The sequence below is a fragment of the Chiloscyllium plagiosum genome, unplaced genomic scaffold, assembly GCF_037043375.1.
Source record: "Chiloscyllium plagiosum isolate Xiang-an unplaced genomic scaffold, Cpla_swu_hap1 HiC_scaffold_10, whole genome shotgun sequence".
Classification (NCBI taxonomy): Eukaryota; Metazoa; Chordata; class Chondrichthyes; order Orectolobiformes; family Hemiscylliidae; genus Chiloscyllium; species Chiloscyllium plagiosum.
The window spans coordinates 34,022,364-34,048,450 of record NW_028270148.1 but is presented as its reverse complement, the minus strand read 5'-3'; the positions used below and the strand labels follow the sequence as shown (position 1 = coordinate 34,048,450).

General features: G+C 42.7%; 1 protein-coding gene across 2 annotated transcripts in view; it reads left to right on the top strand.

The window, feature by feature from the left end:
• The window catches only part of LOC122552723 (tetratricopeptide repeat protein 7A-like), a 417,993-nt gene that overhangs the window by 42,658 nt on the left and 349,248 nt on the right, over window positions 1–26,087 (top strand). For both annotated transcript variants that reach the window (XM_087991260.1, XM_043695623.2), the window contains exons 4-5: window positions 10,184–10,314; window positions 13,590–13,708. In XM_087991260.1, the coding sequence (XP_087847386.1) occupies window positions 10,184–10,314; window positions 13,590–13,708 (250 nt within the window). The remainder of the gene's footprint in view (window positions 1–10,183; window positions 10,315–13,589; window positions 13,709–26,087) is intronic.

The following is a 26,087-nucleotide window of genomic DNA, read 5'->3' as shown; positions in this document are numbered from 1 at the left end:
AGTATGTCTAAAATAGTCATTCATTTTGAAACCATATTCCATGAAGGCAACAAAAGTCACAAATGCTGAAACTTGAGCTTCAAGAAATACAGTATGTTTACTTGGAAGCAAATGTACCAAGGGAGATATAAAAGTCAAAATTTGACTAGATAATAGATTGTATTATTAGGGAGCTATTGTAATACAAAGGTCAGTAAGTCTGGCTGCAAGCTTGAAAAGAGATGTTGAGTTGATGTTTTAAGACAAATATTGCTCTTCTTCAGGGTTCTGAAGACGAGTTCTATTTGACGTAATGTTAACTCTGTTTCTCAGTCACGTTGACTGCTAGACCTGCTGAGTACTTCTAGTACTTTGTTTTTTTTATTTTAAGTTACCAGCATTGGCCGTATTTTGTGTTTATTTTAGTGACATTGGTGTTTCACATACCAATTTAGTGACATTGGTTTGCATTGTGATATAATACAGGAAATGCAAACAATGTTTCTCATTTTGCAGTCAACCAGAAATTTCTAAGATAACTTATTATTGACCTATTTTGAAACATTGTGTGTTGTTTTATTTAGAATGTTGTGGATTGTCTCAGTTTCTGTGGTGCAATTTGTTATAGCTGTCAAAATGTAAGCAGAGTCTTTAGAGCAGGCTGTTGGATTTGAATTGATGAGCAGCCCATTCAGTGAGACGAGCTCTTACTCAAAAACTTTCATCTTTATAGATTCAGCACATCAATCAGACAGGAAAAGGTCTTCAGGGACAGCAGTGTTATAACACTAAATTATCACAGCCTGTGGAGGTATATGCTGTATCAGTTGCCCTCTTCATTTGTTACAGATTGTTTCTGATATGTAACAAGTTTTTGAGTTAAAGAAAATGAGCAGTTTATAACAACTGACCATGTTTAGGATAGCGGGGAGATGACAGGGAGTTTCAAATTAACAATTCAGTTGAGCAGGTTCTGCATCATAAACTATAAGACCTTAAGATATGGGAGCAGAATTAGTAGATTCACTCCATTGTATCTGCTTCACCATTTGATTATGGCTGATACGTTTCTCAACCCCATTCTCCTGCATTCTCCTCATAACCCTTGATTCTCTTATTAATCAAGAGCATATATATCTCTATCTGCAATACTCACAGTGACTTGGCTTCCACAGCCATCTGCGGCAATGTATCACCACCCTCTGGCTGCAGTAATTCCTCCTCATCTCAGTTCTACAGGGTTATCCCTTCACTCTGAGGCCGTGCTCTCAGGTCCTAATTTATTCTACATGTGGAAACATCTTCTCCACATCCACACTACCCAGTTCTATCAGTATTTTGTATGTTCTCCCTCATTCTTCTAAACTCCAATGGGTACAGATCCAGAGTCCACAACCGCGTCTCATATGACAAGTCCTTCGTCCCCACGACCATTCTTGTAAACCTCTTCTGAACCACTCCAAAACCTCAGCATAGCAATCCTTAATTACTGGACTCAAAACTGCTCACAATATTCCAAATGCTTTCTGACCAGAGCCTTATACAATCTTATCAGTATATCTCTGCTGTTGTATTCTAGCAACCTTGAAATAAATGCTAACATTGCATTTGCCTTCCTATTTGCCAATTGAACCTGCATATTAACCTAAAGAGAAGCTTGAACTAGGACTCCTAAGTCCTTTTTGTTTCAGATTTTTGAAACCTTTTCCCATTTAGAAAATTGTATATGCCTCTATTCTTCCTAGCAAAGTGCATAACCTCACCGTTTCCCACATTGTATTCCTTCTGCTACTTCTTTGCCTACTCTCCCAGCCTGTCCAAGTCCTTTTTGAAGCCTCCCTACTTCCTCAATACAACCTGTCCCTCCATCCATTTTTATGTCAGCTGCAAACTTAGCAACAGTATCCTCAGTTCCTTCATCCAGATTGTTAATGTGTAATGTGAATAGTTGTGGACCCAACACTGACCCCTGTGGAATTCCAGTAGTAACCAGCTTTCATTCTGTAAAGGACCAGTTTATTCTCATTCTCTGTGTTCTGCCAATCCTCTATCCATGCCAATGCCTTACCCCGAATGCCATGAGCTCTTCTCTTATTTAGCAGCTTTCTGTTCAGCACCTTATCAAAGGCCTTTTAGAAATCCAAATAGATCATGTCCACTGGCTCTCCTTTGTCTAACTTACTCATTAAGCAAGGCTTGAGTCTGGAGAATTTGAAGATTCAATGCACAACACAAAATCAAAAACCTTTATTTTTTAAAATCAGGATATCAAAGAAAGCACATGCAATGTGCCTCAATGATTACTGCGCAGTGGCTCTGACCTCCATAAATATGAAGTGCTTTGAGAGGCTGGTCATGGCCCACATCAACTCTAGCTTGCCAGTCTGCCTCAATCCCCTGCAATTTGCCTGCTAAAGTAACAGGTCCACAGTGGAAGCTCTTTCCCGAGCTCTGCATTCATCCCTGCAATAACAAAGACACTTCCATCAGATTCCTACTCATCAACTACAACTCCACCTTCAACACCATCCTTCCAGACTGATCTCAAAACTCTGAGACCTAGGTCTCGGCTCCGTCTTCTGCTACTGGATCCTCAGCTTCCTGACCCACAGACTGCAATCAGTGAAGATAGACAACAGCACCTCTTCCACGATAACACTCAACACTGGACACCCCCACCAAGGATGCATTCTGTACACCAACAACTGTGTAGCTAAATTCCAAATGAATGCCAGTTTGTTGATGACACTATCGTAGTAGGATGGATAGCAAACAACAATGAGTCAGAATGTAGAAGCGAGATAGAGGACCTGCTGTCGTGGTGCAATGATAACAGTTTCTCTGTCTGTCACACACACACACACATGAAGAAAGGAAGAGAACATGCCCCCATCTACATCAATGGAGTGGAGATTGAGGGCGTCACATTCCTAGGAGTGACGATAACTGGCAACCTGTCCTGGACTTCCCACGTAGATGCGACAGTTAATAAAGCACAACACACCTCTTCTTTCTCAGGTAGCTCAAGAAATTCAGCATGTCCATAAGAATTCTCAACAACATTTAGAGATGCACCATAGAAAGCATACTATCCGGCTGCATAACAGCCTCTTACAGAAACTGCTCTGCCCAGGACCATAAGAAACTACAGAAGTTTGTGTGTACACCCCAGACCATCACAGAAGCCAACCTTCCATCCATGGACTCCAATTACACTTCTCTTTGCCACAGATAGGCTGTTAACATCAAAGACCCCTTCCATCCCTTTAATGCTCTCCTACAATCCCTTTCATCAGGCAGAAGATATGGAAGCTTGAGCACAACTTCAGGAACAGTTTCTTCCCTGCTGTTATTAGATTGATGAATGGACTCACAAAATTCAAATAATGTTGATCTTGTCTTGTGCACCTCCTGTGCAGTATAACTTGTATGCCTCAATCTGGCTAAGCACCGTACGATCTATATGTCCTTGCTTGCTATGATCTGCCTGTACTATTCACAAACAAAGCATTTTACTGTACTTAGGCAAACATGACTACAATAGGTCAAATCAGATCAGGAATGATTTAAATGTGGAGCCCATTACTGTAGAACACATCTTGGGGCAACGTTTGAGAGAATGGCAATGGAAAAACACCAAAGGCAACTGACTGGATGTTGCACATTGATGAAGAATGTGAGAAATGTTGGCAATATCTTGGTTGAGAAAAAGAGTTTTGAAAATGATATAAAAAGGCCAAGACACAAGGAGGAAGTTCCAGAGAACACCACCTTAGCTATGTCATAATGATCATCTGAAGGCAAGAGAGGGCCCAAATTTAGAATACTGAAAGTGGAATGAAGGCTAGAAGAAATTACAGAGATAATGTGGCACATGGTTATCGAAAGAGTTGAAGAATTTGAATTTTAATACTCTGGAAAACTGAACTCCTGAAGACTGAGGTAATTGGCATATAGTACAGAATATAAATGGAGAGTGTGGTGTTGGAAAAGCACAGCAGGTCAGGCAGCATCCAAGGAGCAGAAAAATTGACGTTTTGGGCAAAAGCCCTTCATCAGGAATGAGTCATTCCTGATAAAGGACTTTTGCCTGAAAAGTCGATTTTTCCTGCTCCTCCAATGCTGCCTGACCTGCTGTGCTTTTCCAGCACCATATTCTGGACTCTAACCTCCATCACCTGCAGTACTCATTTTCGCCCAGAATATGAATGGTTGAGGATGAAAACATTGCATGGAGAAGTGGAGTAAGGAGAACATAAAGAAATAGCGTCTAGGGATGATAAACCTTCGTTAAGGATTTCATTGGTTGTAGACAGGATGTGCAAGTGCTATTTTTTAAGGATAGGAGAATTACACTACACAATGAAAGATTATTATAATGGAAAAAGACCATTCAAGCTCATCCTAATCAACCAAGGGAGATCCCACCGTTTTCCAGTTATAAAATCCCAAGATTTTCATTGTAATGATTGCAAAGGTTTTGCTTGCATTGTTCTATCTGCAAGTTTGCTCCATGTGTTGCTGAGTTTTCTGTAAAGAGTTTCTCCTTAATGGTCCTGAAATTATACTTCGTTAATTGAACAAAAGAGGGAAAATCAGGAGCAGTTTTGCAAAATGTAACAGAGCAGGCATTTGCACTAAGCATGGCTGCTACACTACAGGTTGTGATGGAAACTAGTTTCTTGATTGGAATGTTAGGATGTGCTTTTTGTATTCATTGTAGATATTCTCACCCCTTGTTCTCTCTTTAAGAGGCAAAAGGATGAGAAGATCCTCTTTTAGTTGTGATGTCCTTAAAAGCCATTCACACAAGAACAATCAGCTGGGCTGAGCTTGTCATGCTGATGGATTCATCAAACTGCAGTGAGAAGCATTCACAATCCTTCAGGTCCTACTGTAGTTACAGAAAGACACCTTTGGGCAAATAAACCACTCATCTTTCTACCATGCGACATACTCTAGATTGCGTTATTAATTCTTCTTTGTTCTTAAAGACTGTAAATATAGAGTTAGCAGTCATATCATTCCTGATGAAGGGCTTTTGCCCAAAACGTCGATTTTCCTGCTCCTTGGATACTGCCTGATTTGCTGTGCTTTTCCAGCACCACTCTAATCTAGTCAGCATTCATAGTCATTGCTATGATTTCTTGCCTTTGCTAGAAGATCCAAACGCTGGTAACTTAGAAAAATATTACTGTTCAATTTTAAAAATGGCCTTTAGCACAACAATTTCCTTTGTCCTAAGCATGCTCTCCAAGGGAAAACTAGCCAAGAATTTAGTGCGTTTTGTTGTTTGGTGCGGTTCCAAATGCACTCTTTACTTATCAATATACTTTTGTGACATATGAGGCAAATCATCTTCTTTTTTACAGTTGTGAATAGAAATTCATTTTGTCATTCCTTGTAGGAATTGTATACTTTTTGGTTTCCTTTCAGATGGTCCTGGTTCATCACTCATCATTATTACTTCACTTTGTAGTTGTAATGTTACTCTGCCATTGGTCATGCCTCAGGTAGGCCTCTGGATCCACACCTCTGGAACATCCACAATGTTGCTGGCTGCTTTCAAGTGTGGAGGCTGAAGAGGTCATGTCTGTGGTTACAACTTGTTCCTGGGCTCCTGTTTGGCTTGCGTTGCTTGGATACTGGATGTGGGCCATGGCAGTGTTGCCTGTAAGTTTTCTTCATCCTGCATGGATATATTGGGTAAGCAGCTAAAGAAGAAATCTGCAGCCCTACAGAGCACAGCAGAGGAGCGGACTAGCTGAGCTGCTGTATAATAATTCCACAGAGGCCAGTATCTCAGCATCAATCACCCTTTATTTACATGTGGAGAATCCTTGATACTGATCCAGCTCCCTCAGAGCCAGCTCTCAGAGTGAACAGGATATCTGTCAGCCAAGGCTACCTGATAGAACCAGATTAACAACCCCCATCAAGGACTTCTTATCCTATTAGGTCCACCTGGCTGACCTCATTACAATCGGAACACTATTTCAGTGAGTAACAAGGATGTGATGAGCTAAGTATTGACCTGTGTTTCTAGTACTGCCTCCACACATTAACCCCTAGTATATTTCTTATTGGATTGTTTGCATCGCCAATGTAAACTTATTTTACCCTGCAGTGATAGTCCATCTGGACCAAACTGAAACACGATGCAACAAACTGGTAAAGCCTGTTAAGAATGTGCTCTTTTCTCTAACCTGTGGCTTCTGGAAGTGGAATTCATGCAATGGCATGGCAATCTATGTGTGTGCAGCAAAAGAATGTGGGTGGGCAGTGAGATGACTTGTCAGAGACTTTGCGAATGACCAGTTGATTGTTGTCTACATTGGAGACCATGGGGTTAAAGTAATATTCCATATTAGCTGTTTTTCACACCACTTCAAGTCACGGGCGGCACGGTGGCACAGTGGTTAGCACTGCTGTCTCATAGAGTCCGAGACCCGCGTTCAATTCCCGCCTCAGGCGACTGACTGTATGGAGTTTGCACATTCTCCCCGTGTCTGCGTGGGTTTCCTCCGGGTGCTCCGGTTTCCTCCCACAGTCCAAAAATGTGCAGGTTAGGTGAATTGGCCATGCTAAATTGCCTGTAGTGTTAGGTGAAGGGGTAAATGTAGGGGAATGGGTCTGGGTGGGTTGCTGTTCAGAGGGTGGGTGTGGAAGGGCCTGTTTCCACACTGTAAGTAATCTAATCTAATAGTAGACAGCACAGAAACAGACCCTTCTGTCCAAATCGTCCATGCCGATCAGATATCCTAAATAAATCTCGTTCCATTTGCCAGTATTTAGCCCATATCCCTCTAAACCCTCCTTATTCATATACCCGATGCCTTTTAAATGTTGTAATGGTACCAGACTCCACCACTTCTTCTGGCAGCTTATTCCATACACGTACCATTCTCTGTGCAAAACTGTTGCCCCTTAGGTCCCTTTTAAATCTTTCCCCTCTCACCTTAAACCCATAACCTCTAGTTTTGGACTCCCCCTCCCTGGGGAAAATATCTTTTCTATTTAACCTGTCCATGCCCCTCATGATTTTATAAACTCTATAAGGTGACCCCTCAGCCTCTGATACTCCAGGGAAAGTAGCCTTTCAAAAGGTTTCTTTCCAAGATCAAAAACTATCCACTCTTTCTTTAAATTCAGGCTTCTAACACTGGGATGAATCTTGCGGTTCTTCACAGCCTCTGTCTGTTTGTGACCAAAACTGGAGGCCATATTACAGATTCAGCTTTACCGGACCTAAATGGATCAGCTCTGACAAATGTCTTGGGTGTAGATTAACATAGCTAATGTGGGAGAAGGTTCAATAAAATGCCAGATTACTGTTATGGGTTCCCTTGTTAATGTAATCTTTGAACATGACTCAAATATATAATCTGATATTCCAAAGCTTACTTGCACTTTTTCAAAAATGTTTTGTAATCTTTTATGCCCTTTTGTGTCTAACAGGTACCAGAAATAGTCCAGTATTCCTTCATTGCAAGTGCAATTTGAATGATTGCTAAAACATGAATTGAATGTATACATTCCTGAGTCAGATATCAAAATGCTGCACAATCACCAAATTAGATAGAAGAGGTTCTATTGATCATGTTTCCTCAGCACAATGCTACAAATATTAGATATGGCATTTTTGAATTAGATGAGAGATTTAAAAATAAGACGAGTTTAAAGTTTTGATGAAGAACACAGTGTATTTAAAAATCTTTGTAGTGAACGAATATATGCTAATCAAAAATCACTTTTCCATAAGAAAATATATAAGGATAGGTTAGGTTCTTGACCGCAATTTTTACATTACCTCGGCCTTGAACCTAATTGGCCCAGAATCTTCTAACTTAATTCTTTCTCCTCTCTTTTTCTTACTGATTCCCTCCCCTAACCGTTACATTACTTGCTTCCCTCCCTAAATGTTTTGCTTGTCATTTCACACTGTGTGCCACTCTCTTGCTGTCACTAGCCACCCATTTTGCTCCATCACAACTAAATTGAGATATTTGGAAGGTGCTTTTATTGTGCGGTGGTTGTGTGCCTAGCTCTGGACCAGGAATTCTACATTCATCCTACCTGAACAGGTTGATTAGAAAATTTCTAAATTGAGATATTTGGCCAGCCTTTGAGAGGATACATGGAAATAACTTCATTTTCACCATTGTAAGATTTTGTGAAGTAACTTAATTTTAATTATAAGACCCAAGTCAATTAAAGTTATGGACTGAGTTTTGGGAGGAATTTGATCTAAAAGCTTACTCGTCCTGATTAGCTACAAGGCCTATTCAAGGCACAACCTTATTTTCACAAGCGGAACGGTGGCACAGTGGTTAGCACTGCTGTCTCACAGCGCCAGAGACCCGGGTTCAATTCCCACCTCAGGCACCTGTCTTTGTGTAGTTTGCACAATCTCCCCGTGTCTGTGTGGGTTTCCTCCAGGTGCTCAGGTTTCCTCCTACAGTCCAAAAATGTGCAGGTTAGGTGAATTGGCCATGCTAAATTCCCCGTAGTGTTAGGTGAAGGTGTAAATGTAGAGGAATGGGTCTGGGTGGGTTGCTGTTCGGAGGGTGGGTGTGGACTTGTTGGGCCGAAGGGCCTGTTTCCACACTGTAAGTAATCCAAGTCTAAAATCTAAAATCTTATACAGAATTCATTAAGTTATCAAACTAACCACAAAAAATACTTTAAAAAAACGCAATGATTTTCAGTTGATCCACTTTGGGATGTGGATTGTGACACCAGTTGCCTGGGCATTGATCGTTGCTCTCTTTTGTTGACTGAGGTTCTTCTCCGGGCTTTGGTCTTCCTTCTAGTGCATTGGATTATTAAAATCCATGCTTTATTTAATCCTCAACAGCCACTATTTGCTGTGCATGATTGGAGACATGCTGAACTCCACTTGGCTTATTAGTGCATGAACAGTTCATGGTAAATCTTGGATTAGCTGTACAATATGTGCCCAATTCGTGCTAGTTTTTCTTTTAGAGTAATGAACATCTTAGTGACTTCACTTAATACTGTCTCCTAATACATTCTTTGATATGCCAATCACTTTTGTAAGATCGTCCTTTATGTAGAAGCTTGTCAGTTAACATTTTTAATAACTCCATACATCTTTACCAAGTTAATGCAGCATCAATAAGGCCATTCATGTGTCTGCCTAGGTATATGCAGTGTCATTTCTAGTGATTAGGTACCATCTCAAATGTCCCTAATAAATATATCTGAGAAGATTGAAGTAACTACAAAATTCACTGCAGGACTTTATTCCAGTAGACATACACATAAATGAAATAGCTTAGTTTTGTAACTTTGTTTTTGAGTAAAAGCTTTTCATTTCAAAAGCATTTTCACATGTGGTAGTCTAAATTTCTCTTACGAGGAAAGGCTGAGGGACTTGAGGCTGTGTTCATTAGAGAGAAGAAGGTTGAGAGGTGACTTAATAGAGACATTTAAGATAATCAGAGGGTTAGATAGGGTGGACAGGGAGAGCCTGTTGACAAGTATGGTGACGGCAAGCATGAGGGGGCATAGCTTTAAATTGAGGGATGATAGATATAGAACAGATGTCAGAGGTAGTTTCTTTATTCAGAGAGTAGTAAGGGTATAGAATGCTTTGTCTGCAATGGTAATAGATTCGCCAACTTTAAGTACTTTTAAGTCGTCATTGGACAAGCATATGGACGAACATGGAATAGTGTAGGTTAGATGGGCTTCAGATTGGTATGACAGGTCGGCGCAACATCGAGGGCCGAAGGGCCTGTACTGCGCTGTAATGTTTTATGTTCTTTGTTCTATGTTCTTAGGCTGAGCCATCTGCAAACCAATGACTTGTCTTTGTTTTGGGCCGTATGGCTTTCTTCCTTACACAAACTGTTTAATAACTAACAATAATAAACAAAATAGAATATAAATCTTCATTTTCTTAATAAAGTTAAAGTTATTGATAATTGAAATATAACTCCATCCTATACCATAATAATTTGCAATACTACCTGCATTGGACAAATTGAATCCTACATTTTTTGGAATCTATTTTCCTGAATTTAATTTGTAAGTATTCTAGTTTCATAACACACAGTACAAGATTTTTATGTAAATTTGTCCCCTATCAATAAAATATACTTAACTTTGAATTTCTCAGTCATTTTTATTAATGAATTGTGCTCAAAAAATGTCAATTGTTTTCATTTTCATTTCTCAGGCTTGTCCCTTGAGCGACAGGCTTCATCTGTTACCTCACGAGTTCGTCTGTTTGAACGAGAGGAAGAGATAATGTCATGTTTTGAAAAAGCTAGTGTTATTGCTCTAGTCTTCTTACAAGAAGAAGAACGGGTAAGGAAAACCGTTTCAACTCATTTGTTTTAAACAAAAATAAAGGAGTGAGTAGAGAGAGGTCTGAGAAATGTTTTAGTGAATTGGATGTTGGAACTTGACTTTGATTTTATGCGAGTATGATGAGTTGGAGACCTCTTCTTTCTGGACAGTATGCATTGTGAAGTAGTCCCTTTAATGTCCTGGGGTATTGCAAGCTGACTTGTGTTTGAACCCAGTTTTATATCCTGAGATCTGTTAATACAGTAGAACTTTGGAATTGATTTTACTCTAGTACAAAAAAACCTCTGTCAGCCATCTTACGTTTTGAACGCGCAGCAGGCACAGAACTTAGTGGGTGGCACGGTGGCACAGTGGTTAGCACTGCTGCCTCACAGCGCCAGAGACCCGGGTTCAATTCCCGCCTCAGGCGACTGACTGTGTGGAGTTTGCACGTTCTCCCCGTGTCTGCGTTTCCTCCGGGTGCTCCGGTTTCCTCACACAGTCCAAAAATGTGCAGGGGTCAGGTGAATTGGCCATGCTAAATTGCCCGTAGTGTTAGGTAAGGGGTAAATGTATGGGTGGGTTGCGCTTCGGCGGGGCGGTGTGGACTTGTTGGGCCGAAGGGCCTGTTTCCACACTGTAAGTAATCTAATCTAAAAGAACATTTTTTTCCTCCCACTATTCTCAATTTTTGCCTGCTCTTCCCTTAATGATGACTTTTTTTAATAATCATGCATAGGATGTAAACATCACTATCTGTGCCAGCATTAATTTCCCATCCCAAGTTGCATAAGAAGGTGATGGTGAGCCAGCTTTTTGAACTGTTGCAGCTTCTGTGATGTAGGTAGACTCACAATGACGTTACGGGGGGAATTTAGGATTTTATCCCAACCGCAGTCTAGGAACAAAGTTATTGTTCTACTCCCGTGATTAGTTTCAAGGATATTAGCCATCCTCTTATATTGGATTCAAGTGGCTAGTCATATGGGAGCCTGGACAGAGAGATTGGAGAGTTTCTTTGGAAGAAGAGGAGAGTAAATATAACCCACTAAATCCTATGTGTTAGCAGTTGCTAATTTGCCATCAGAAGCAGAATTAGCTGAATTGTTCTTTTCTACTGGCTTCTTTCACTGTATTTGGTAGAAATGTTACTGTCTCACTTCTCAAGTTCAAGTAATGAACAAACCTAAGAACCTCCTGGTATTAATAGCTAACTAGATTGCAGTATTTGTCCACCTATCCATCAATGAACTTGAGAGTAAATTTATAAGTTTTAAAAATGTGCCTAGAATAGGGAAAATTATTTAAACATAACACTATATAAAGGTCTCATCCTACAATGCCCAAAAAGCGTTTCTCACAAATTATACTTTAAGTCTTTTGTTGTTTGGCAAATGCCACAACTATTTTACATGAGCAATATTAGCTCAACCAGCAATGAGTAGATTAGTAATTAGAATATCTTTTGAATGTGAAACAAGAGTTGCCTTATTTATTAGGAAAACTCCTTGTTGTTCTTTGGATAGCACCATGAGACTGTTATGATAAATTAATTTATCTGCCAATGAAGAGAAAGGAGATTGCTGTAGTTATATAATTAATAGAATAGGCCTGTAAAAACTGTATAATAGAATTTGTTTTCATTAAGATTAGTCTGAGTAACACAGCGGGAAAGTTAAAGATATGCTGTAATACTTTTTCTGATGAAGAGTATTCAATTTATTATTTATTTTACACTTCGTCTCACTTAATCAGTTTGCATCATTCTTTCTCTCTCCCTTCACTTTTGAAATCCTACAAATAACCATTACTTTCTGATTGACAAGATTAATCAGACTGTAAACATTTGAAGCAGAGGAAATTGGCAACATGAGTTGATTTCCCCTGGCATTTCCTCACCTTTGCTTTGTCTGTTGATCCAAGTGTCAGATGAGCAAATGTTACATGCTAAAGAGCAAGTTTCAAACAGCAATTTGGTTTTTGCTTTCTAATAATATATATATATAAAGTTTACTCACAGTGATGAGGTAAAGATTTGACCAAGTAACAAACTGATTTATTTTTCCTTCCTGCTAGAAAAAGAAAGTGGTGACATTATAGTGCAACAGCAGATTAAACCATTGCTCTGTATTGTACTCTCTGGCAGTGAAGTTTCAAACTGAGAATCAGAAAAGAGTGTGAATTTTCCGTGGACCAGTAGAAAGAATCATACTACAAGATTTAATGTTTGAAGACTCTGACTGTAAAATGCAGACTAAAATCAACAGACTAAACTTAATATTAATAGGCAACTAATGCATTAAGCTACAGAAAATGAAATCTCATGCCTCCTTATTAAATTACACTCTCAGGATGCATTGTCTTGTATTTAAAGTCCCAAGCCTCTCTTTGCTTTAACATGGTCTTTTATCCTTTATCCACTAGGATGAATCTTCCAGTGTCCTTTTTAAAACAGTCCCATCATTCCACCTTCTGAACACACTTGAATGAGCAACCAGTAACATAGCACCTTCTACTATCCAAAGCTTTGAACTGGGTTTCCCTGCTCACGCTGCTTGGTGGTTAACCCAGAAATAGTCCTTTTTTTTCTGCTTGGCATATGAACACCTATTGATGAGTTTTTACTAAATCTCTGATTTAGAGTTTGAAAGTCTATAAGCAGCAAGCCTGGCCATGTTCTCCTTTGTGTTAATACTTGTACCTTACTTGCAGTACGTTTTACGTTTCTGTCTCCGTAACTGGCAGGCTACACAAATTTGTTTAAAGTCAATTTCTAAAATACTCCATTTTACTTTGAATTAAAGGAGACAGTTTAAAACAAAACAGTCTCAAAGAAACAGCATTCATAACAATGCTGGTAGGAAAAGAAAGCATTAGTTTAAATCAGCTAGTCACTGTATTCCTGAGGATGATAGAACCTCAAGCAGGTCATCTTTTTACCATTAGCCCTTGTGAGAGGATCTGGGTCAACAGTTGGTGATGAGTAAATCTGGTAGACTTTAATAAGTTGTACGTCTGGGCAATCACATTGACAAACGTTTGCAGTATGCCAATCATGCTGATAACATATGTCCATCAAATAACTACTGTTATAATTATATCAGTGATATAACTGATGTTAAGAGTTGACAAAACAGCAGTTGGGAAGTATTACACACTGGTTTTAAGGGCTAATGGTAGTTTTATCTAATGGCAGTGTTCAGTATAAAGCAAAAAGTAATTGTTGACAGACCATACTCTTCCTTTTATCTTAACCAGCTTTTTGCTTTTTGTTTCTCATTTGCTTCTTGAAGATTATGATCAGCACTCAATCTAGAGGTACGAAGGGAAATGTGCCTGTTCAGGAGTTGGAGCTCACATACTTTCTTGAAACTGCATTGCAAAGTGCTTATGTGCATTATTTCAAAAAAGGGTAAGCAATTCAATAAATTTGCATTTAACATGTGGAGTCAACACACAACCTTATTATCCTTCTCTGTACAGTGTGTTCTGGAGGAATGACTTGTGCAATTTTTAAAAAGGAAAGTACGCTTTAAACTGCAGAAAATGTAAAAACCTCACGCAGTTGGGAATGCAGCACTGCCATGGAATGATAACAATTATTTTTGACTAATTGCCCGATTTCTTGTGAATGGAATTTCGTTCCTGGTTTAGGAGGGCTAAATTCCTAGCTCTGCAAATCCAACTCAGGAGTAAGTGGCCCAGAAGTTGGAATTTTTGTTCTAAGCTGTGGTGTTTCCATGAGAGTCAGGCTGATTACTGAATGTGTGCAGAGGCTGTTGAGTACTGATGTCTGGGTGGGAGCTGAAAATGTGTTGCTGGAAAAACGCAGCAGGTCAGGCAGCATCCAAGGAGCAGGAGAATCGACGTTTCGGGCGTGAGCCCTTCTTCAGGAATGAAGAAAGTGTGTCCAGCAGGCTAAGATAAAAGGTAGGGAGGAGGGACTTGGGGGAGGGGCGTGGAGATGCGATAGGTGGAAGGAGGTCAAGGTAAGGGTGATAGGCCGGAGTGGGGGTGGGGGCGGAGAGGTCAGGAAGAAGATTGCAGGTTAGGAAGGCGGTGCTGAGTTCGAGGGATTTGACTGAGACAAGGTGGGGGGAGGGGAAATGAGGAAACTGGAGAAATCTGAGTTCATCCCTTGTGGTTGGAGCGTTCCTAGGCGGAAGATGAGGCGTTCTTCCTCCAACCGTCGTGTTGCTATGGTCTGACGATGGAGGAGTCCAAGGACCTGCATGTCCTTGGTGGAGTGGGAGGGGGAGTTGAAGTGTTGAGCCACGGGGTGGTTGGGTTGGTTGGTCTGGGTGTCCCAGAGGTGTTCTCTGAAACGTTCCGCAAGTAGGCGGCCTGTCTCCCCAATATAGAGGAGGCCACATCGGGTGCAGCGAATGCAATAAATGATGTGTGTGGAGGTGCAGGTGAATTTGTGACGGATATGGAAGGATCCCTTGGGGCCTTGGAGGGAAGTAAGGGGGGAGGTGTGGGCACAGGTTTTGCATTTCTTGCGGTTGCAGGGGAAGGTGCCGGGAGTGGAGGTTGATTGGTGGGGGGTGTGGACCTGACGAGGGAGTCACGGAGGGAGTGGTCTTTTCGGAACGCTGATAGGGGAGGGGAGGGAAATATATCCCTGGTGGTGGGGTCCGTTTGGAGGTGGCGGAAATGACGGCGGATGATACGTTGTATATGGAGGTTGGTAGGGTGGTAGGTGAGTACCAGTGGGGTTCTGTCCTGGTGGCGGTTGGAGTGGCGGGGCTCAAGGGTGGAGGAGCGGGAAGTGGAGGAGATGCGGTGGAGGGCATTGTCAATCACGTCTCGGGGGAAATTGCAGTCTTTGAAGAAGGAGGCCATCTGGGTTGTACGGTATTGGAACTGGTCCTTCTGGGAGCAGATGCGGCGGAGATGAAGGAATTGGGAATATGGGATGGCGTTTTTACAGGGGGCAGGGTGGGAGCCGGTGTAGTCTAGGTAGCTGTGGGAGTCGGTCGGTTTATAGTAAATGTCCGTGTTGATTCGGTCGCCTGAGATAGAAATGGAAAGGTCTAGGAAGGGGAGGGAGGAGTCTGAGACAGTCCAGGTGAATTTGAGGTCGGGGTGGAAGGTATTGGTAAAGTGGATGAACTGTTCAACCTCCTCATGAGAGCACGAGGCAGCGCTGATACAGTCATCGATGTAGCGGAGGAAAAGGTGGGGGGTGGTGCCAGTGTAGCTGCGGAAGATGGACTGTTCCACTCAGTACACTGACACAGATGCTTAAAAAACTCTCAATAAAACTAAGAACATGCTACACTGGCACACACAAAAACAGAGAATAAATAAAAGGGAACCATGAGCTGTGATATATTTGGATTTCTAAAAGGTGTTCAGTGAGGTAGTGCACATGAGGCTACTTATTATTATAAGAAACCACATGTTGAGAATTGTATATTAGCAGAGGTAGAGGATTGGTTAAATAGTTGAAAAAAAGAACATTAGGCTAAAGCTAGCAGTTTCAGGATGGCAAGCTGTAAATAGAGGAGTGCAACAGGGATCTGTATTGGATCCACAATTATTTACAATGTATAATGAATGACTTGGATGCCACAAGCAAGTTTGCAGATGATACAAAAATAGGTGTGAAGGCAAGTGGTGAGGATGATACAAAGAATGTGCTGAGGGATATGATCAGGTTTTATTCATTTGTGGGATGTGAACATTGCTGACTGGGCCAGCATTTATTGCCCGTCTCTCATTGCCCTTGAAAGGTGGTGGTGAGCAGCCTCTTGAAGCGCCGCAGTGCATCTGCTGTGGGTTGATATCAGGGAGGGAAATCCAGGATTTTAATGTAGCGACGGTATGTTTCCAAGTCAGCATGGTGAGTTGCTTGGAAGGGAACTTGAAAGTGGTGGTGTTCCCAAGTATCTGCTGTCCTTGTCTTTCTAGATGGAAGTGGTCGTGGGTTTGGAAGGTGCTGTCTGATAATCTGTTGTGAATTTCTGAGTGCATCTTGTAGATAATGCACACTGCTGCTACTGAGCGTCGGTGGTGGAGAGAGTGAATGCTGGTGGATGTAGTAGAGATCAGCATGGTGCTGGAAAAGCACAGCAGGTCAGCCAGCATCCGAGGAGCAGGAAAATTGACGTTTCGGGCAAAAGCCCTTCATCAGGAATGGAGGTCTGGAGGATGTAGTGAGAGTCAAGCGGGCTGCTTTCTCCTGGATGGTGTCAAGCCTCTTGGGGCTACACTTATCCAGTAAAGTGGGGAATATTCCATCACACTCCTGACTTGTGCCTTGTAGGTGGTGGACAGGTTTTGAGGAGTCTGGAGGTGAGTTACTCGCCACATTATACCTAGCTTCTGACCTGCTCTTGTAGCCACTGTGTTTATGTGGTGTGTCCAGTTGAGTTTATGGTCAATGATAACCCCTGGATGTTGATAGAGGGGGATTCAGTGATGGTAACACCATTGAATATTAAGGGATGGTGGTTAGATAGTCTCTTATTCATGATAGTCAAAGCCTGGCATTTATGTGGCATGAATGTTACTTGCCATTGTCAGCCAAAGCCTAGATATTGTCCAGATTTTGTTGCATTTCAACATGGGACTGCTTCAGTGTCTGAAGAATTGCAAATGATGCTGAACATTGTGCCATCATCAGCAACATCCCCAATTCTGACCTTATGATGGAGGAATGGTCATTGCTGAAGCAGCTGCAGAAGTTTGGGCCGAAGGCACTACCCTGAGATACCCCTGCAGAGATGACCTGGAGCTTAGGTAACTGACCTCCAACAACCACAATCATCTTCCTATGTGTCAGGTATAGACAATAGACAATAGACAATAGACAATAGGTGCAGGAGTAGGCCATTCAGCCCTTCAAGCCTTGCACCGCCATTCAATATAATCATGGCTGATCATTCCTAATCAGTATCCTGTTCCTGCCTTATCTCTATAACCCTTGATTCCACTATCTTTGAGAGCTCTATCCAACTCCTTCTTAAATGAATCCAGAGAGTGGGCCTCCACTGCCCTCTGGGGCAGAGCATTCCACACAGCCACCACTCTCTGGGTGAAGAAGTTTCTCCTGAGCTCTGTCCTAAATGGTCTACCCCGTATTTTTAAGCTGTGTCCTCTGGTTCGGCACTCACCCATCAGTGGAAACATGTTTCCTACTGCCAGAGTGTCCAATCCTTTCATAATCTTATACGTCTCAATCAGATCCCCTCTCAATCTTCGAAACTCAAGGGTATACAAGCCCAGTCGCTTCAGTCTTTCAGTGTAAGGTAATCCTGCCATTCCAGGAATTGACCTCGTGAACCTACGCAGCACTCCCTCAATAGCCAGAATGTCTTTTCTCAAATTTGGAGACCAGAACTGCACACAGTACTCCAGGTGTGGTCTCACCAGGGCCCTGTACAGCTGCAGAAGCACCTCTTTGCTTCTATACTCAATTCCTCTTGTTATGAAGGCCAGCATGCTATTAGCCTTCTTCACTACCTGCTGTACCTGCATGCTTGCCTTCATTGACTGGTGTACAAAAACACCCAGATCTCTCTGTACTGCCCCTTTACATAAATTGATTCCATTGAGGTAGTAGTCTGCCTTCCTGTTCTTGCTACCAAAGTGGATAACCATACATTTATCCACATTAAACTGCATCTGCTATGCATCTGCCCACTCACCTAACTTGTCCAGGTCACCCTGTAATCTCCTAACATCCTCATCAGTTTTCACCCTGCCACCCAGCTTAGTATCATCAGCAAATTTGCTAATGTTATTGCTGATACCATCTTCTATATCATTAACATATATTGTAAAAAGCTGTGGTCCCAGCACGGATCCCTGCGGTACCCCACTGGTCACTGCCTGCCATTCCGAAATGGAGCCGTTTATCACTACCCTTTGCTTCCTATTAGCCAACCAATTTTCAATCCAATCTAGTACTTTGCCCCCAATACCATGCACCCTACTTTTACTCACTAACCTCCTGTGTGGGACTTTATCAAAGGCTTTCTGAAAGTCCAGGTACACTACATATACTGGATTTCCCTCGTCCAACTTCATAGTTACATCCTCAAAAAATTCAAGAAGGTTAGTCAAGCATGATTTCCCCTTCATAAATCCATGCTGACTAGACTCCAATGACTAGAGAGTTTGCCCCCTGATTCCCATTGATTACAGTTTTGCTACGTCTCGTTGAGGTCAGGAGCTGAGTGGCCCTGGCGGAACCCAAACTGGCATCAGTGTGCAGGTTACAACTGAGCGGGTGCTGCTTGATAGCAATGTTAATTACACCTTCCATCACTTTTCTAATGGTCAAGAGTAGACTGATGGGGTGGTAATTGGCTAAGTTGGATTTGTCCTGCTTTTTATGTGCAAGACATTTTATGGGCAATTTTCCACATTGTCAGGTAGATACCAGTTCTCCAACTGTACTGGAGCAATTTGGCTAGTGGAGCAGCAAGTTCTGGGGCACAGGTTTTCAGTACTAACACCTGAATGTTGTCAGGGCCTGTAGCCTTTGCAATATCCAGTGTATCCAACTGTTTCTTGCTGTCATGTAGAGTGAATCGAATTGGCTGAAGACTGGTATCTGTAATGGTGGGGTCTGTTTGAGGAGGCCAAGATGGATTATCTACTTGGCACTTCTGGCTGAAGATTTCTGTGAAAGCTTCAGCATTATCTTTTGCACTGATGTGCTGGGCTCTTCCACTATTGAGGATGGGGATATTTGTGGAGCCTCCTCCACCCCTTCCACTTGGTTACAAAGGCCCAAGAACGTCTTTTCCTCAGGCAGCTAAGGAAATTTGGCGTGATGACCTTGCCAACCTTTATAGGTGCGCTATCGAGAACATTCTGTCTGAATGTATCACTACATGGTATGGCAACGGTACCATTCAAGATCGGAGATGGTTACAGAGAGTGGCGAACTCAGCCCGGACAATCACAAAGGCCAACATAGGATCCATTTACCAGAACTGTTGTCCAGGAAAGGCCACCAGTATTCTCAAAGATCCATCCCACACTGGCAATGTTTTTCTACAATCTCTACCATCAGGGAGAAGGTACAGAAGCCTGAATACACACACCAGCTGGTTTCGAAACAGTTTCTACCCTTCTCTTGTTAGAATACTGAATGAACTTACAAACTTTTAACATTCGCCTGTACCTGTGTTTTTGCTTTTGCCGCTGTTTACCTATTATTTACTTATCTATGCTTTTTTTAATAGGTATTTTTTATTGAAAGAAAAAATGACATTTTTTAAACATTTTAAACAAAATTACAAAGTAATTCAAACAAGTATAAACATTAATATACAATTAAATATATATATAGAAAAGAAATAAATAATAACCAAAATACAACAAAAGAGAAAACAAACTCAGCTAACTACTAATCTATCCTACAAACAACAAAAGCATAAAATAAGATATCTTACAATACTAATAAGAAATAATGTAATAATTAAATAATTAAGTATATACTCAAAATGGATTAACATCAAGTCATAATAAAACCTGTATTTATATGGGATTCCTCCCCTTCAGGGGCCCCTGGACCAGCCAGAACCACTATCACAGCTGGACAAAAGCCCTTGACAATATGGCCAAAATATCTGTGTCTATATAGTTCAGAAAGGGCTGCCATATTTTATAGAATAACTCAGTTTTTTCTGGTGCACTATATTTGTGAGGAAGTCAAGGGGAATACATTCCATGATTAACCTGTGCCAGTTCAAAAGTCTTGGAGCGCCCTCAGCTACCCAGGATATTTTTCCTTGCACAGAAAGAGAGAATGGAGAATAGTTTCCTGCCATGCACATCCAGGGAGGGCAGATTTGAAAAGCCCAGGAGAAGAGACACTGGGCTCCGTTCAATCTCCGTTCGCAAGATTTCTGTCAGAGCATTCGCTGCTCTGTCCCAGTATTTTCGAATCTTGTGACATGTCCATAAACAATGTGTGAGAATGCCCACTTCTGTTTTACATTTAGAACACATTGGGGATGTTCCTACCCTAAATTTTGCGTCATTCCGGTGTTATATGAGCCCCACGGAGTATCTTGAATTGAATAGCTTGAGTTCTATTACAAATAGAGATCTTTCTGGCATTTTCCCAGATGTCCTCCCACATTTCTGAAGGGATTTCTAACCCCAATTCCTGGTTCCATGTTTTAAACAGTCGTTCCATGTCTTTCGATATCTCGTTATGTAATGAGTGATAAAGAGTACTGACCGAGGGTGGATGCATTGGCCATAGCACTCTTCTCTCCCTATCCGATTTGTAGGGACTGTCTAATAATGTGGTCTTCTTCTGTATATAATCTCGTATTTGGAGATACCGAAAAAGGTCTCCATTAGGTAGTCCAAACTTCTGGTGCAGCTGCTCAAAAGATATCATAACCTCCCCATCGAACAGGTCCCCTACGCAAGAGACACCTCTGGACCTCCAGGTTTTAAATGTAGTATCTGTCAGCTCTGGCTGAAAACCCTATGCTCCCACTATAGGAGTATAAGGAGAGGTTTTTTATAAGTTACCTTCAACTTGCTGCATTACCCTCCAGGCTTTAATTGTATTTAATACAATAGGGTTTTTACTATAGTCCATAATAGCTCTCATCTTATCTAAAAATAAAAGATTGATGAGGGGACACTTTGCTTGGGAGGTCTCGATATCTAACCAAATTGATTGTGGGTCACAAGAGACCCAGTCAGCTACATAGGATAATAAAGAGCTCAACTGATACCTCCTAAAGTCTGGAAAATCCAGTCCTCCCCTGGCTTGTGGAAGCTGCTGCATTTCTCATTTGATAAGGGGCCATCTGTGATTCCAAATAAAGGACCAAGCCCACCATGTAGTTTACATAACGTCAGTCTCGGCAACGTCAAAGGGAGCATTCTCATAGGATATAAGAGCTGAGGCAGAATATTCATTTTAACTAGAGCTACTCTGACTAACCAGGACATTGGGAGATCTCGCCAGTGTTGAAGGTCCTGCCTTATTTTCTCTAGTAGGCGCACAAAATTGGCTTTATACAGCTGACCAAATACTGGGGTGATAAAAATACCAAAGTATAGAAAACCTTCCAGTGACCACCGAAAGGGAAAACAAGATAGTCTGATAAGCTGTATATACTAACGAGACCACCCAACGGCACGGCCTCCGATTTCATAAAATTGATTTTATAGCCTGAGAACATACTAAATAGATTAATTATTTGAATTAAGCGGGCCACAGATATCAAAGGATTACTTAAGAAAAGGAGGACATCATCTGCATAGAGAGTGATTTTATGTTTACCCGAACCAAGCCTCGGAGCCGCTATGTGAGAGTCGGTTCGTATAGCTTCAGCTAGTGGTTCAATTATTAGCGTGAATAATAACGGTGAGAGAGGACATCCCTGACGACAGCCCCTACCCATACTGAAGCTATCCGAACCTAAACCATTGGTAATCCTGGCTGCTTTGGGGTCACTGTATAATATTGAGACCATTTAGACAATACCTGTCCAACACCAAACCTTTCCAGTGTGTAAAAAAGATATGACCGGGTCAAATGCCTTCTCTGCATCCAAGGAGACAACTATCCCCAGTATTCTTTCCTGTTGACAGGCTTGTATCATATTTAAGACCCTTCTAAAGTTGTTAGATGATCTACAGCCCTTGATAAACCCCATCTGGTCCTCTTTCATGATATATGGTAAGACCCTCTCCAAACTTAATGCTAACATTTTAGAAAGGATTTTAAAATCTACATTTCGCAAGGATATTGGTCTATATGATGAGCAATCTTCTGGGGCCTTTCTTTTTTTAAGAATGAGAGAAATATTTGCTTCTCACAACAAAGGCGGGAGGCAGCCCCTGACTATGTGAGTAATTTTACATGTCTATAAGTGGAACAGCCCCCAGTTCCCCTATGAATTCTTTATAAAATTCAACCTGGAATCTGTCTGGTCCAGGTGCTTTGCCACTCTGAAGCTGTCTAATTGCGTAGAGTACTTCCTGGGTTGCCAGGGGAGCATTCAGGATCGACATCTGCTCCGAGGTTAAATCCGGAAAGGCCAAGCTTTTAAAGAAGGACTCCATCTTCTTAGTTCTATGCACGCAGTCCTGCGATTTATACAGTTCAAAATAGAACTTTCTAAGGGCTGTATTGATACTTTTACTATCACAAGTCAGAGTTCCAGCACTTTCCCTAATGGACATGATAGCTTGAGGAGCCTTTTTTCCTAGCAAGATATGCTAGGTATCTGCCAAGCTTGTTGCCATATTCATATAGTCTGTGCTTTGCAAATAATATTTCCCTCTTTGCCGTTTGGATAAGTGCAGTATTCAAGGCTGTCCTAAGGGCTGTGATCCTTTGTAGCTTAGTAATAGAGCGCCTATCAACATACGCTGTCTCAGCTGCCTTCAAGTGAGCCTCGCGTAGGTGCAGTTGATCTCCCTTTTGTCTTTTCTGGGTTGCAGAATATGAGATGATCAAACCTCGTGCATAAGCCTTAATGGTCTCCCACATCGTCGGCAGGTTACTGGCCGTACCTGAATTAATTTCCAAAAAGGTTTTGAGTGCTTGAGAAAAACAATTTATAAATTTGCTATCCTTCATTAAGAAGGAATCCATACGCCAATGTTGGGGGCCTGTCCCATCGTCCCTAGTCTGAACTTCCATATGTACTGCGGCATGATCAGAGATTGCTATATTACCTATTTTGCAGGACAATTTGGAATTCAAAAGGTAAAAACAATGACTGCAGATGCTGGAAACCAGATTCTGGATCAGTGGTGCTGGAAGAGCACAGCAATTCAGGCAGCATCGAGGAGCTTCAGCAAAATCGACGTTTCGGGCAAAAGCCCTTCATCAGGAATAAAGGCAGAGAGCCTGAAGCGTGGAGAGATAAGCTAGGGGAGGGTGGGGGTGGGGAGAGAGTAGCATAGAGTACAATGGGTGAGTGGGGGAGGAGATGAAGGTGATAGGTCAGGGAGGAGAGGGTGGAGTGGATAGGTGGAAAAGGAGCTAGGCAGGTCGGACAAGTCCGGACAAGTCATGGGGACAGTGCTGAGCTGGAAGTTTGAAACTAGGATGAGGTGGGGGAAGGGGAAATGAGGAAACTGTTGAAGTCCACATTGATGCCCTGGGGTTGAAGTGTTCCAAGGCGGAAGATGAGGCGTTCTTCCTCAAGGCGTCTGGTGGTGAGGGAGCGGCGGTGAAGGAGGCCCAGGACCTCCATGTCCTCGGCAGAGTGGGAGGGGGAGTTGAAATGTTGGGCCATGGGGTGGTTTGGTTGATTGGTGCGGGTGTCTCGGAGATGTTCCCTAAAGCGCTCTGCTAGGAAGTGCCCAGTCTCCCCAATGTAGAGGAGACCGCATCGGGAGCAACGGATACAATAAATGATATTAGTGGATGTGCAGGTAAAATTTTGATGGATATGGAAGGCTCCTTTAGGGCCTTGGATAGAGGTAAGGGAGGAGGTGTGGGCACAGGTTTTACAGTTCCTGCGGTGGCAGGGGAAAGTGCCAGGATGTGAGGGTGGGTCGTAGGGGGCGTGGACCTGAACAGGTAGTCACGGAGGGAACGGTCTTTGCGGAAGGTGGAAAGGGGTGGGGAGGGAAATATATCCCTGGTGGTGGGGTCTTTTTGGAGGTGGCGGAAATGTCGGCGGATGATTTGGTTTATGCGGAGGTTTGTAGGGTGGAAGGTGAGCACCAGGGGCGTTCTGTCCTTGTTACGGTTGGAGGGGTGGGGTCTGAGGACGGAGGTGTGGGATGTGGACGAGATGCATTGTAGGGCATCTTTAACCACGTGGGAAGGGAAATTGCGGTCTCTAAAGAAGGAGGCCATCTGGTGTGTTCTGTGGTGGAACTGGTCCTCCTAGGAGCAGATACGGCGGAGGCGGAGGAATTGGGAATACGGGATGGCATTTTTGCAAGAGATAGGGTGGGAAGAGGTGTAATCCAGGTAGCTGTGGGAGTCGGTGGGTTTGTAAAAAATGTCAGTGTCAAGTCGGTCTTCACTAATGGAGATGGAGAGGTCCAGGAAGGGGAGGGAGGTGTCAGAGATGGTCCAGGTAAATTTAAGGTCAGGGTGGAACGTGTTGGTGAAGTTGATGAATTGCTCAACCTCCTCGCGGGAGCACGAGGTGGCGCCAATGCAGTCATCAATGTAGCGGAGGAAGAGGTGGGGAGTGGTGCCGGTGTAATTACGGAAGATCAACTGTTCTACGTAGCCAACAAAGAGACAGGCATAGCTGGGGCCCATACGTGTGCCCATGGCTACCCCTTTGGTCTGGAGGAAGTGGGAGGATTCAAAGGAGAAATTGTTAAGGGTGAGGACCAGATCGGCCAAACGAATGAGAGTGTCGGTGGAAGGGTACTGTTGGGGACGTCTGGAGAGGAAAAAACGGAGGGTTTGGAGGCCCTGGTCATGGCGGATGGAGGTGTAGAGGGATTGGATATCCATGGTGAAGATGAGGCGTTGGGGGCCGGGGAAACGGAAGTCTTGGAGGAGGTGGAGGGCGTGGGTGGTGTCTCGAACGTATGTGGGGAGTTCCTGGACTAGGGGGGATAGGACAGTGTCGAGGTAGGTAGAGATAAGTTCAGTGGGGCAGGAGCATGCTGAGACAATGGGTCGGCCAGGGTGGTCAGGCTTGTGGATCTTGGGAAGGAGGTAGAACCGGGCAGTGCGGTGTTCCCGGACTATGAGGTTGGAAGCTGTGGGTGGGAGATCTCCTGAGGTAATGAGGTTCTGTATTGTCTGGGAGATGATGGTTTGGTGATGGGGGGTGGGGTCATGGTCGAGTGGGCAGTAGGAAGAGGTGTCCTCGAGTTGGCGTTTGGCTTCAGCGGTGTAGAGGTCAGTGCGCCAGACTACCACTGCGCCCCCTTTATCCGCTGGCTTGATGGTGAGGTTGGGATTAGAGCAGAGGGATTGGAGGGCTGCGCGTTGTGAGGGTGAGAGGTTGGAATGGGGGAGGGGGGTAGACAGGTTGAGGCGGTTAATGTCCCGGCGGCAGTTGGAAATGAAGAGGTCGAGTCTGGATCAATGGTGCTGAAAGAGCACAGCAATTCAGGCAGCATCGAGGAGGGTCAATTCAAAAGGGTCAAGGGAGCAAAAAACATATCAGTTCTGGTATGACACTTGTGTGGGTTAGAGTAGAAAGTAATGTCTCTGCCCTGGGTGTGAAGACACCTCCACACATCTAGTAGCCCTAGCTCCTTATTCAGATCCGCCAAATGTCTGGATCTAAGAGATATACCTATGGTACTCTTGGGTATCCTATCTGTTTCTGAGTCCATAATACAATTAAAATCTCCTCATATAATTATATGGCGGGCCCCAAAAGCCATCAACTTGGAAAACGCTTCTGTTACAAATTTGAAGGGGTATGCCGGGGGGCAATAAATTTTCAAAATCCATTTATTAAGGCTTTGATCAGTAAATACCATCCAGATTCATCTTTTATCTGGTTTAAGATTTTAAAAGGAAGATTCTTCCGAATGAGAATGACTACTCCCCTACTTTTTGAGCTAAAAGATGAGAAAAGGGTGTGGTCAAATCCACCCTGTTGTAATTTTAAGTGTTTTTTGTCAAGTAGGTGTGTCTTCTGTAAAAGAGCTATATCAACCCTCTCTTTTTTAAAGTTTGATAATATCTTCTTCCTTTTGATTGGTGAATTACTCCCCTTGGTAAAAACAATGACTGCAGATGCTGGAAACCAGATTCTGGATTTGTGGTGCTGGAATAGCACAGCAGTTCAGGCAGCATCTGAAAGGCAGTAAAATCGACGTTTCAGGCAAAAGCCTCCTGATGAAAGGCTTTTGCC